A 13,282-nucleotide genomic window follows, 5' to 3' on the forward strand; every position below is an offset into this window, starting at 1 on the left:
TTTTTTTTTCCTCAGCTACAGCTGGAGACAAACATTCATTTGCAGGAAATTTCAAGCGTTCTCAAACACGTATTCATAACTTTCCCTTTTCCAAGAGAAGTAACTTCAAGTTACGTGGGGACAAATTCTGCCAACACACATACGGTCAGCTTCCGTCGTTTGAAGCAGCCCACTGAAGTGAGGAGGATTTACTCCAGTGCGCGACCGCAGAAGCAGGCCCTTACGTAGGGAGATAAATAGATATTCAGACATTAAAAAAAAACCAACCCTACTAATTATTCCCCTCATCAGAGTGGGTTTCTACGGGTTCTTGTGACCAGCTGTGTAAGTACGTGTCTAAAATACATATTCTTCACATAAAAATCCTTACGAAAAGCAGTTGCTTGAAAAGCTTAATAGCTACATTTTAAAGTTTCACCTCCTCAACTGTTTTACATTAAAAAATATATACAATTTCATGGACTACTGACTTGCCAAATATTCTTTTACAAACCCGATCCGTTTTTTAATTAGAATAGCAAAAAGCATCTTAAACTAGCAATCATCTTTTGCTCCCAATTCAGAAAACAAATTTTTGTCTCGAATCATACGTAACGTACGCGCTCGAACTTCTTTCCCCAAGCTCTGACACTTCCGCGAACGGAGGGTTATCTTAAATCGTACCCTGTGTCACTTTGATTTAGTGTTATAATACAGCATCTACAACGAACATCAACACGCTCAACGAGCACAAGTGAGTTCGCCAACGTCTGGAGGACACTTCAACACAAGAGCTTCTTTTCCAGTCCTCTCTCAAAGGAGAGGGTACATTTTAAAATACGGATAAAACATGCAGAGTATGTTCTGCTAACCCAGCTACAGCTCTTTCAGCCAGTAAACGTTTTCCATAGGAGGTGAGAAAGTGAAAAATCAGTATATTTCGACATACGCAAAATCTTTGCAAGTCCATAAAAGTGTCAGGAGAATTTGCTTAAAACAGCTTATAAAAATGGGAGAGAGAATGAGTCCCAGCCTATTATTCAATAACCATGTTTGTGAGGCATCTGCATAATCTAACCATGCATAAATTAGTATGTGTATTACAACAGTTATTTGCATAATAATAGCAAGTTAATAGATGCTTAAAGAGCACAGACCAACACCACCTTTAAATCAGACATGCCTCCAGGCACTCTGATCTGTACAGACCAAGATGCAGAAAACACTGTTCATAAAACATATGAAAACATAAAAACCACATTCAAATAATTCATTTTAGTCCCTGGACACTTCCCTTTTTCCCCTCTCCCGGAAAAAAAATAATTTGAGGAACTACGGAATAGTTTGTTACCATGAGTTCTAACATCCATCTTGCAGTAAGTGTTTAGAGTAATCATCAAACCTATTTCTGGATTGGTTGTTTTGTTCAGATTTTTTCGAGCATACCGACCAAGTAAGATATTACGTGGTAACGCGGGGCTCAGCGCTGGCCTAGCCACCGCCACCGAGGACGGAAACAGTCTTACCACCAACTTCAACGAAACTGAGTTCGGTCAGTGGAAAGTTAGAAAACGCCAGCTTCTAAATAAAATACTAACGTTAGGTCCTCTTAAAAGGGAGAATCCAGAGCTCCCTTAAGTATTTCATTCACGTTATATCTTTGATTTGAGAAGATTTGAGACCATTGTACCATTATTCAAAATCGAAATTCAAAATGAAAATATGAAAAAGGAGCAGACACACCTTCCTGCTTCAAAAGCACTGTTGTACATACTGGATTATTTTTTAACCTCACAACAAAACAATCATTATCATCATCATAATTTTCACTGTTTCCAGGGAAAGAAAATCTAGAGTGTGGAGAAGAGAAAAAGAGAGAGGGGGGGAAAAAAAAATAAAAATCAATAGAGACTTCTAAATGACTCCTTCAAGATACCACTTTTCAATTTAACAGGACAGATTTATTTGTATGTGGCTCAAATGTTCACAATTGCTCTCTGCACCTTCATACATAGGAATGAATGTCACAGTGGCAAACAGCAGTAATGAACAATCTTACCTGAGGATATGGAAACCTCCCAAGAGCAAGCTGGGAAAGGAAATAATATTTGTCTAGTTATATAGATTTGCATGGAGGGCACATTTTCTTAAAGAGAGAAAAGTACTCAACTCTTACTATCGTATAAATTGGAAAATGTCAGCAAAAGTAGTTCTGAAAACACACAAAGAGCTGTATTTAGAATGGAGTTATTCACAATTACCCCTTGTTCTGCGTTTCTGAATATTTTTGTATTTCTCAAGCTCTTTTGTCTGTACCGCTCGGTAACACCGTTTGATGCCCAAGTTCCTCAGGACTCTCTAAATTAAACCAGTTCAGCCTCAATAGCGAGGCCAACGACACTGACCTTTACTGATAATTATCTGCAACGAACAGGTATTGTAGAGCACGCAGTGAACTCCCAAAGTCCTTCCTTAACTGGCTCAGAGTAAAATCTGGGTTATAGAGCTGAGATTTGTTTCCTTATCGGTGTCAAACCCAGCTAGGAACCTGTGAGTGGGGCATCTGGAGAGAGATCATTGCACCTGCAAAATGACACTTCGTCTTCTTCAGATCTGTTTTCAATTGCACGCGATATCAAACGGATTTGTTTTTCCATGATGTTTTGTAAGTCAATTGATGTGTTAATGGGGTGTCTGCTAGTATCAGTATTAAACCCGACAATGACATCACTGTTGCCACAATGCCATAGCTAATAAATATGCCATGATAAATTCTTCACACAAGACTTTAGGTTTTCCCATTTGGTATCTGAACCTTGGAAACAATTTCATCAAAATACAACTAGTTTAAGTTATTTTGTCTACTATTCAGTGAAGGACACGGGTTTTCAGAGTTGACACAGCTTCTCTACACTCTGGTTAACCTTTGTGAACCCTCCCCTTGGCAACCTTCAGAAGGAGGTCTACCAGAAAGGTTATGGATGCACTATCATCATGGATTCGTCTGCGTGATAGACTAGGTATGGTCACCTCAGACTGAGCGACGGCACCAATGCTGAAGGTCTAAGCCACCGTGTCAGGTACTGCAAAGGCTAAACCACATGTCAGCACTGGGTGAAAGCTGTTTCACGGCACGTGTATTGCCACTGATATTTGAGCTCCTCAGTGCCGCGGCTACTTGACCTAGCCAGATTGCAGCTGAGGCTACGTGCTAACCTACGGTGAAATTTCAGCCTGGCTGGCAGCACGAAACTCTCCTAAGTATGAACAATAAGACATGGACAGAGCTGTAGCAAGGAGAAGTTGTGGCTGCCCCATCCCTGGAGGTGTTCAAGGCCGGGCTGGACGGGGCTTGGAGCAACCTGGGCTGGTGGGAGGTGTCCCTGCCCAGGGCAGGGGGTTGGAACTAGATGATCTTTAAGGTCTCTTCTAACTTGAACCATTCTATGATTCTGTGATTCTATAAGGTGGGGAACTGATGGGGCAAAGACCAGCAGACATACTCCAGCCTCAGTAGTTCAGAAAAAAGGTCATGAGAAGGTAGTAAGAAACAGCTGACAGCATGAGTGGAAGCAACCAGGAATCAGCAGAGACGGTGCCCTTTCTGCAATTCTAGCTGCCATCCACACCTAGTATCGTACTCGCCATTTGGTTGTGAACCTTCACAAATAGGGTAAACTTTCCTCAGATCCTCAGAGGAAAGACATGACAAAAGCAGAGCAGGTCTTGAAGCGTTTGTGTAAGAGAGGCATGCAAGAGAAACCCAAAGAGAGGAAACAATTATTTTGGTGACTAGTCTTAAAAGCAGTTTTTCCCTTAGCGAGACAGTATTTGTCCTGAAAATTTACGGACGTAGCAAATGGGTTCTAAAGGGCTACTCTGTTTGTACGCAATCTCTGAACGCTTACTGCACAGGCACGTCACCACTGCAGGAACTGCATAGCTAAATCTCCATGCATCGCTCTGAAAAATCGCCCCAGTCCTCCCTAAATATCTCATCAATGGGAGTTTGCCTAATGACTGAGGAGGCGCCTTTACGGTCTGCTGTATCAGTGTGGTGTTGACCAAGGATCCCCACTAGCAGTAACATAACAAAGCAGAGCACAGTCTTCCTCAGACATTTCTATCGCATCACTCAACTCTCTGGAAGACTTCCATTTGTGGATAGTTGTGTTTGCTCGGTCTGTAAGACGAACACCTACAAAATGTAGAGGAAACCAGGCTTATAAGAGACACTGGAATAGGGAACAACAAGAAGAAGACAAGACAAGTAAGGTCTCCTCAGGTTCTCCAAAGTGATACAATTTAAGCTGGCTTTCTCCTCTGGGTTTCTTCTGTGCTTTGCCTTCCAGGTTTGCCTTTAAGACTCAACTCTTTGGGGTGAATTCTGCCTTTCAGTTTTGTTTCTAGTGCAGTGCTGAGCACAGTGCAACAAACCAACCTGAGCTAAGCAGGCTTGATCACCATCCTTTCTATCACTTGTGTCTGGTTCACAGCTTCTCCCAGCTCAGTGTGTCACTCCAGTCACTCTCTGATGCCAAGCTTTGAAATACACTGCTAAAGAGTTAAGCAAAAACTCTACGTTTTCTGTTATGCTCAGTCTTAAGGACCAGGAGCTACTAAACCATACCCTTTTTCATCTTCTCTCCTTTCGGTAGGACCATCCTTAACTTCCAAGAAGCTGCTCCAGTTCCTAAGAAGCACTGCTGCTGTGATAGCCTACAAATGCCTAGAAATGCACCTATTATTGCCAAACACTTTTCCACGAATGGAAGTAGAAGAAATCCTGATCTTTCCAATGACTACTGACTTAAGAATAGTCATTACAATAGCTACAGTCCTGTAGGAATGTAATATTCATCTCACTGTAGAACAAGAAGATAAATATGGCTATATGCACAGGGCATCCTTCTGCAGATCTTATTTAAGCAGAAGAAGGATTGCCTCGATGATGACTTCAGACTAAGTATTTCCATTCTCACTGACGGTTCCTCTCCCTGACCACCACGGGCCTCAGCAGGGGCTCCAAAGGCAGCAGAATAATCGGGAAAAGACCAGTTTTCTGCCGGACGTAAGTACAGGGTATATAAATGAGCTTTGAAGAATCTGAAATACATCAGGAACAAGTTCTTTGGAGATAGTTAAAAAAAATAAGTGTTTCTCGGTGAAGCTGCTCTTTGACTGAGAACTACAAAGCAATACAGCCGCGGAAAGATCATGTGCCAGTTCCGCATCCCCCTGAACCATCACTCGATTCATCTAGTCAGAGTTGTTTCCTCCCTCCAAGATTGTCAAGGTATTATAAATTAAGAAACTTACCAAAGAGTATGTAATCTTCCCTGAAATAGCCTGCAGATATGTCACTGTACTAAATGTGTTTCAGATTTAATGAAGCTTTAATGTCCTTTTTAATTTTGCCTGTTTCTATATCACCAGGGGTCGAGCAAGGCAATCAGCACTCAAGAGGGTGGTTTGGTTTAAAACTAGGAAAAACTCATTTGCTTATGAGTTGCACTGTATTTTCTTAATTAAATTTACTAAGTAAAATGGTTTAAGTTCAGCCAACCAATGACCTCTGTATGTAGATTTAGATTTATAAATAGCGTCACAGTTAAAGTAAAGAAAAAAAAACCCCAAAAACAAACAGATTAGAGCTTCACTAAAGGGATGTTCATACTCGCTACTATCCGTCTCAAGGAAGTCATATAGACACGCAGCACAAGCCCAACGCAGGATACAAAAAAACCGTAAACCACCAAACTAACGCACTATCAAAAACTTATCTCCTCTGCATTTACACGATGAAACTCAGGAACTTGCAATTTCATTTTTAAGGCATTGTAACAAAAATAGAGTATTTCCATTCACACTAGTTAGGTTCAGGAACTGACTGGTATTTTACGTAGCTCTGGATATTAAGGAGGGGAGAAGGGAATGCTTAACCTTCAAGGAGCTGGTTCTCATTTCCCTATGGATACTTTCCCACCACACAAGAACTGTAAAAACCATCATTTTAAAAAGGCCCAGTGAATTACACTGCCAGCATGGTATGGAAATAAATGAGAATCAGACCATATCAGCAAGAAGTGTGTCAGAATAGCACTTTCCTACACCATTTCACTTTAGAGCAACCACGTGTCTGTGTGGGGTTTTTTTTTGGGGTGGTGGTGGTGGTGTGTGTGGTTTGTTTGTTTTTTTTTTAAACTATTACTTTATTAGACATAGAAGTAGCCCATCAGAGCACCTCAAACGTTTATCTTATGGTGTTCAGTGAGGTTGTGCCCTGAAAAATGAAGTGCACTTCCAAGTGAAAGTACCTGAGAGGAGCCTTCTCCCAGGCGCGGACAGTGGTGCAGGTGGATGCACGGGGTGCAGCATCAGATTTTAAGCCAGTACTTGATAAACTGAGAAATAATCCCAGATTAGTAACTAACAGGCAGAGGCACAGTGTGCACGGATGCTGATTTTTATCAATCTATACCTAAAAAGACATTAGGGAAAGCGGAAAGAACATGAGGCAGCCAATTTCGGTAGAGGGAGGTGCCTAAACCCTCTGTGCGGGAAAGCAGCTCTAACCTGTGCTCAGATACATACGTTTCACGTGCGGATAAGCGACCACAAAATTAAAATGACTTGTTGAAAATAATGTAATTAAGAATTTGGGAACTGAAAATGGAAATCCAGAAATCCTCACTAACAAACTGCCTTCTCTACATGGCTCTTTACGTGCCTGCCTGTATATCGGTAATAAGAATTACAATAGCGACTCGGTCCGTATCCTCTTCAGAAAGTGGCTGAGGGAAGGAAGTTCAAAACATATTTTTAGGACACTCAGGCAATAAAGTCTCCCACTTAGATTATTGTCTATGTTGTTTTTTAATTTACAGTTATACTGAAAAGCATGGGATGTTTTTATTCTTAATTTAGACACATTCCATGTTTCTCAGCATAACTGCAAATTGAAAATAAGCACTTACAATATCGCTAGTGATCTAGCTGAAGGAGGACTTTATAGTCTGAAATGTTCTAAAATTTGTTCTTAATTACCTTGTGCACATTTTACACAATTAAATTTCCATCTAAGGATTTTGCATTTAGATTGTGCACTGCAGTTAAACCCCCATTTTATGGAAAAGCAGCCGCCACTTCGGAATATTCAGACACAGGAAACTTTAAAAATCAGACTTAACTACTGGATAACATAAAATTCCCCAGGTGAAATTTCATTCCAAGACCAATTTATACATTCCTAGATAGATGGCTTAAAATCACCTGAAACTCTGCAGGGTACGGACCTTAATAAATATTAAATACCTCAAAAACTACTCTAAGATTTTTCTTTCCTTCTAATATCAGTTTCACTGTCCTCTTATTGCACAGTTAAAAAAAAAAAAATCCAAAAGGATATAACAGCAATTTACCAGCGTTAAAGTGCTTCTGAGGTTAAACTGACAACAAAGAAGAACAGAAACACAAAGCATCTTGAAGTAGGGTTTCAATTAAATGTGCAGGATTTAGTAATGCAGGACGAAAAAAGAGTTACAAATTAATTTAATCTTCTGCCTATAGTTTGCAGCTGCACTCCAAAGTGTCTGGGGCTTAAGAACAAAGCCTTGAAAGGCCTCAGAGTGAGGAAAGCTTCAATTTTTAATGTATAACGCCATTAGCTGATAACTTGTGGAATCTGCGACCCCTGCGGAGGGGCATAAGCGCGGGTAACAGAGACTGATGAAGTGACATATTTGTTCATGTCTAGGACTATGAGGAAGAAGGTTATTACTAATACCGTCAGGCCCAACAGAAATATGCCCTAATAACCTTTGGGACATTCCTTGGCTTGAGCAGATGAGTTCGAGATCTCTCTACATAAAATATATTAAAAATCAAAGCCTAATTCACCTTAATTAAAGATAATTAGTTTCACTTTGACTTCTTTTAAATATGAACTACAGTAAATGCACTGCAAACTAAAGACTGCAGACAATCATGATTAAATTGCACATTTCTTTCTCACCACAAATCCCTCATATTACCAGGCTTTTACCGCTACGTCTTCAAAGGTGTTGCTCAGAATAGCAGCGCCTTTTCTAAAGGGAAAAAGGTGGGATGCCGGCCTTTCAGGGCCAATCTATGGAAATTGGCAGGTGCAAAATTCACACAAATCGTCCATAAAGATTAATGAGACTACTTGTTTGAGCAGAGAGGCTTCCTGCTTATTTGTTTGCTGGATTTAGATTCAATCTAAAGCAAAAAAAAAAAAAAAAAAAAAAGTGAAATTTGGTTGTGCTGGTGGAAATGCAGCTCAGCTTCAGCTTTTCTCCACATCCACTGGCATGAGAGACTTCATCTGCTATTCCAAACCACTTAAATAACAGGGAAAGGCAGGCTCCACTGATAAACGTTTCTAAATTTTCGACTTTTTAGAAGTGGAAACAGCTATACTACACAGTATAAGAAGAGGGAACATTAATCTGTATTACATAATCCTATATATTATGAATACACCAGAGCTGATGTTATATCCCTTAATTGTCCACTCATCTATCTACTCAGGTAGAGAAGTCTATTATTTATTTCGCTGCCGCGCAGGCTGCCCACAGTGGCCTAAGAGCAATTGCTGAGAAACATGATACATTGAGGTCTCAACCCGCGCAAACTGTACCTAAACTTACACTTTATTGCAGCTTAGTTCACAATCTTCACCTAATATAGGGTTACATCCCAGTGCAGCAAGCGGATAAATCATCCTGGAATATTACTCTGGCTAAGTTTAGCTGCGAGTGGAGCATATGTGCTTCCGAGTCACTGAAGCAAAGGCCCATAAAATACACTAATTACTGGAAGTTATGGTCACTGAGTGATTGATAGCACTCTGCGAGGCAACTTCCCCCTTTTCAGCTCTTCTGATGGGCCTCCCCCACCACACAGCAATTATTAATTCATGACCCAACCCTCAGGCACTGGTACCTTTACTTCTAATTCCACTACCGCAAAGATCACGATGTGGCTGGACACTGTCTGTCTTCATCCCGGTGCCCGCTGAAGATGGGGGACAAGGAAACGGAGCTAAGGGCCGCTGCTCGGGGAAATTGCTCGAAATAGCTCAAGGGGAAAAAAAAAAATAATAAAAATCTAGGCCAGCTTTTTCCTCGGAACAAGTTTCTGAAACGCATCATTCTGTAGAGAAGGATTAAAACTACATAAATAAACTACATAAATACTCTACAAAAAGAACAATTCAAGTTATTGAGCAAAATTCTGTTACAGCCACTCTCAATGGCCGAGGGAAGCGTGAAAGGATTTGTGCATGCAAATCGCAAACATCGCGCTAAGTACAGCCCTTAAAAAACAGAGTAACAGGGTGAGGCTCATTACAAAAAAGCCACTTTTTATTTCTTTGCTTTCCTAAAGCCTAAACGAAAGATGTCTGTTCGCTAAATAATCACACCTATGCAATTATCAGTGGTCCAAGCTGCGAGGCCCAAGGGCTCATGTCTGCTCCCAGCCATACTTCACGGAACCAGAAAAAGGACAGAAATGAAACATTTTCTCCATAAACTTGGTTCCTCTCAGGCAGGGTCTGGCCAAGGGCCAGGGCCACAGAAACCAGTGCTGCCCGAGGCCCCGCTGCCAGCGGAGAGAAGGCATCAGCCCACAGAGATGGCAATCCAGCACTTTCAGAAGCACTTGGGTTTTCTCTAATATTAATATTATTTAGAGTGATTTGCAGGGACAAACCTGCACAAACCCATCACATCCAAGCATTCCTTGTTATTAGATGGCTGGGCACAGAAGTGAAAAGTGAATCTTGTTTTTTTTTTTTTTTTTTTAATTAGTCTAGAAAAGGTTGGAATTCAGTAAGAAAGAAAAAAAAAAAAAGAGTAATTTAAGACACATCCTATTGTATCTACTGAAACGTACCCAGATACAGCTAATGCATTAATTTAAGAACTTGTTGAATTCTCAGCCTAGGAACGGGGAAATGTTTGCTTAATGACGACCTCACATCTTCTGCTACGAGCCATTCTCCATGGCTCTACCGGCATCAGCAGCATCACCATGGCAAGGCCTTTCCCAGTCTCTCCTGTTTAAATGCACAAAATAAAATTCTGCTCATTCCAAGCGCACAAAAAGCAAGGACCAGTCCAGTAAGAACTGTCACTTGATCGGAGGCACCTCACTTCAGCCAAGTATTCTGATACAATATCAAGACTTCTGCTCTGCATGGAGATTAAATGCTAATTTTCACTTCCCTTTTAAGCTTGACCCTTGCCATCTTCTAATGGGCTATTTTAATTAATATTCCTCCTGCCTCTACTCAGTGTAGCTTTCGACACTGCAGGTCACTGCACGGTCCGTGTCTGCTTCCAGCAGTCACAGAGACATTCACCGTTGCCCTTTCTACCAAACCTTCACAAAGTCTCCAGTGCCACCAGAGGAACTACACTGTACCACCAAGCCTCAGGGCTGAGATTTGCCCCCCGCCAATCTACCTACTATTGTTTAGGTAAGGGTGTAAAATTGATAAAAGACCAACCATAATGTCCACACAGAAGTGAAATCCTGCAGAAGATGAAATCGTGGTCTGCAGGACCTCCTGCAGATCAGCTCACAGTCTTGATCTTGAACCTATAGCACTTCAAAGCTGATGATATGTGACTGATCATGCAGACTCCTTAGAAAAAATTCCTCTGAAACCCCCTCTCCTTGACCAGATTACATATACATGGGTCTTTACATCAGTTTTATGCAGTTAAACATCTTAAAGATTGAAGTGCTTTAAAAGAACCACCTGAAAGTAGATCTTCTCTTGTAGCACCCTCTTCAAATGTGTTTCTCTTCTTTGCCTTCATGGTCTGAGTGAGCTCTTCTTGCATCTCGGTCTGCGCTCAGTCTAAAACTGCCTAATGCTGACATTGCATGCAATCAGTGTTAACCCCGCTCAGAAATACGTATGTGTGCCTGAAATACACGATGCAAGGCATGTTTGTTGGATATATCCTGGTGTTCCTATATGTGGGAATGCACACAACTGCTGAAAATCTGTCATGTGGCTGCTTGGAATATTGCTTAAAACAGCATCTTAACACAAATGTCACAAACAACTAGCAACCCTTGAAAGCTCCTGCTTTCGGATACAGATAACAGAGAACTCCTGTGACCGAAGACTTAAAATTCTCATTTTGGGAGTTTTAAGAACTCGTTTCTAACATCGAAACTGATATGCAAACTCATTTTCCCTGAAGGAGAGAATCTTTGCAAGAAAAGTTAATTTTAAAAGGAGGCCTGAAACACAGGGAAGTAGCTGTTTTTCTCAGCAGAAGACAGTGGAAAGCAGAGCCCAGGATGTGATAAAAAAGGAGGTGCAAAAATGTACCATTAGTCAGGCACACGAGCTCATATTCTACTTCCAAAACGTACTTGCTTTGTGGCATAAGCAAATCCCTTTCATTTCCTGCACTTCAATATAATACCAGTTCTATCCGTAGATGAAACGAGCCCTGGATCTTCTGGCAAAGATCTGCGAGCCTCAGCGAACAACTCAGATCACAACTCTGTTCCCTGGCCAAAACTCCCTTCTCCCTCCTCACCTACCATCTCTCCTCATGACATGTAGGAAACCCTGGTCCTCAGTATTGTCTCGAGAGCACGCCAGCGCGCTGAGATGGTAAAACCCAGGAGGAAACCGAGAAGCGATCCCCTGTGGAAGCAGGAGGCCCTGAGAACACACCAGCCCTACAGAGTGCCACCAAAGCTCTTCGTCTCTCTGACAGCAGTCTCTCATCCCCGCAGAAGGGACGAGCAGCGTACCTACTCCTCGAACGTCTCCACAAAAAGGCACCACTGGACAAGCACGCTGCTATCAAAAACCCAACAGGATGTATTTTCTCCCACTTCGGATGCTTTAAAGTTCACTTTCAGGTAGCAGCCATGCAAGGCAGGACCGGAGTCACGCTGGAGAGTAACAAGAAATATTAAGCAATCTAATTTATCCTCCTGTGCAGGGCATGGCTCTTGGAGGGAGACTGCATCGGTTACGGAGCGCACACAGCTCTCGGACTCAGCCCAGTCAGCCTGGAGTGTGTTTTATGACTGAGTTACAAACCCTTGAAAAACAGCTTTTATAATGAAAATGCTGACGCAGTCTTCAGTGTAGTGACAGCAATGTCATTGGTTTAAATTGAACTTGCTTTGTCAACCCAAGAGCACTTAAATAAAACATCTAAAAACCTCATGAAAACACAGAAACTATTTGTGATGAAACACTTTTAAACAGTTTTACAGATTATGTATTAAATTTATTCACTTCAAAAAACGCTGAAGAAATACGAACTCCAAAAAAATTAAAGAATAATAATAATAAAAAAAGCCAGCAGCATTTCTTTTTCTTTTTTTTTTTTTTTAAAATTTCTTTTTGGCAGAGGGAAGACCACGCACCCTCAGGCACCTCTTACTTCAAAAGGAAGAACACTCACCATCTCTCAAAACTTACGTGGGACCCACATCTAATGCTTTTCACACTCTGCTAGCAAGTTTTTTGGGGCAGTTTGCCCAGCCTTCAAAAGTAAACCGCTCAGTTTCCCATTACCCCTAGCTTTGCAGCAGAGAAATTCAAGACATTTTAAAGGCTCAGAAGAATATTAAAGAAAATGAGGAGATTTACTTGGCTGCTATTTTATATTATCATAGGTCAGAACAGCCCTTGCGAACTTGGTCCCACATGCCATTTCTTTTAAATCAACGCGCTCTAACTGTGCTAGCCTGAGTATTACACTATTCGGTGGAGATGATTTTAAAATCCTACAGCAAATGTTAACTTCCCTTTTTAACAGTTCCATCAACAAGAGCCTGGGTGTCTCCACTACCAATCCCCATGTCAATACAGTGTTACTTTAATGACAGTGACCTTGTGTGGCTCTCTGAGCATCTTCTTCACCTTTTCTGAGACATTTTTCTAAGCCACTGTCCTTGCTTTCATCATTTAACACATCACTCAAAGCGCTTCAATAAAACAGCGATCACGTTGAGGAGAGGTCTCGGAGGACCAGATGACATACCAATTAACAAAGCGCGCAGAACCAAATTGTTTTTTGTACATCTGGTTCAGAAGACATTTGTGGAAAGTGAGAGAGGGAAAAAAAAAAAAAAAGTTGAGGAGGTTTAAAAGAGGAGAGCAAATGCAAATTTAAAGGAGTTTTCCTAACGTTGGCTAATACAATGCGAAATTTATCCTTCAAATCAAATCCACGCCCAGCCAGGTTACCTACTAGTAATCCCAAACTAAATTCCAGACATTTTGGTC

The 13,282-nt window shown here is 41.2% G+C and overlaps 1 protein-coding gene across 7 annotated transcripts in view; it reads right to left on the reverse strand.

Moving 5' to 3' along the window:
- Positions 1-13,282, reverse strand: part of MAP2K5 (mitogen-activated protein kinase kinase 5) — a 141,443-nt gene that overhangs the window by 51,070 nt on the left and 77,091 nt on the right. For 4 of the 7 annotated variants that reach the window (XM_054213670.1, XM_054213673.1, XM_054213668.1 and 1 more), the window contains one exon: positions 2,039-2,068. The exons of the other annotated variants lie outside the window; for them this stretch is intronic. In XM_054213670.1, coding sequence (XP_054069645.1) covers positions 2,039-2,068 — 30 coding nt within the window. The remainder of the gene's footprint in view (positions 1-2,038; positions 2,069-13,282) is intronic. 7 annotated transcript variants of the gene reach the window in all.

This window comes from Rissa tridactyla, chromosome 9 (genome assembly GCF_028500815.1).
Source record: "Rissa tridactyla isolate bRisTri1 chromosome 9, bRisTri1.patW.cur.20221130, whole genome shotgun sequence".
NCBI lineage: Eukaryota > Metazoa > Chordata > Aves > Charadriiformes > Laridae > Rissa > Rissa tridactyla.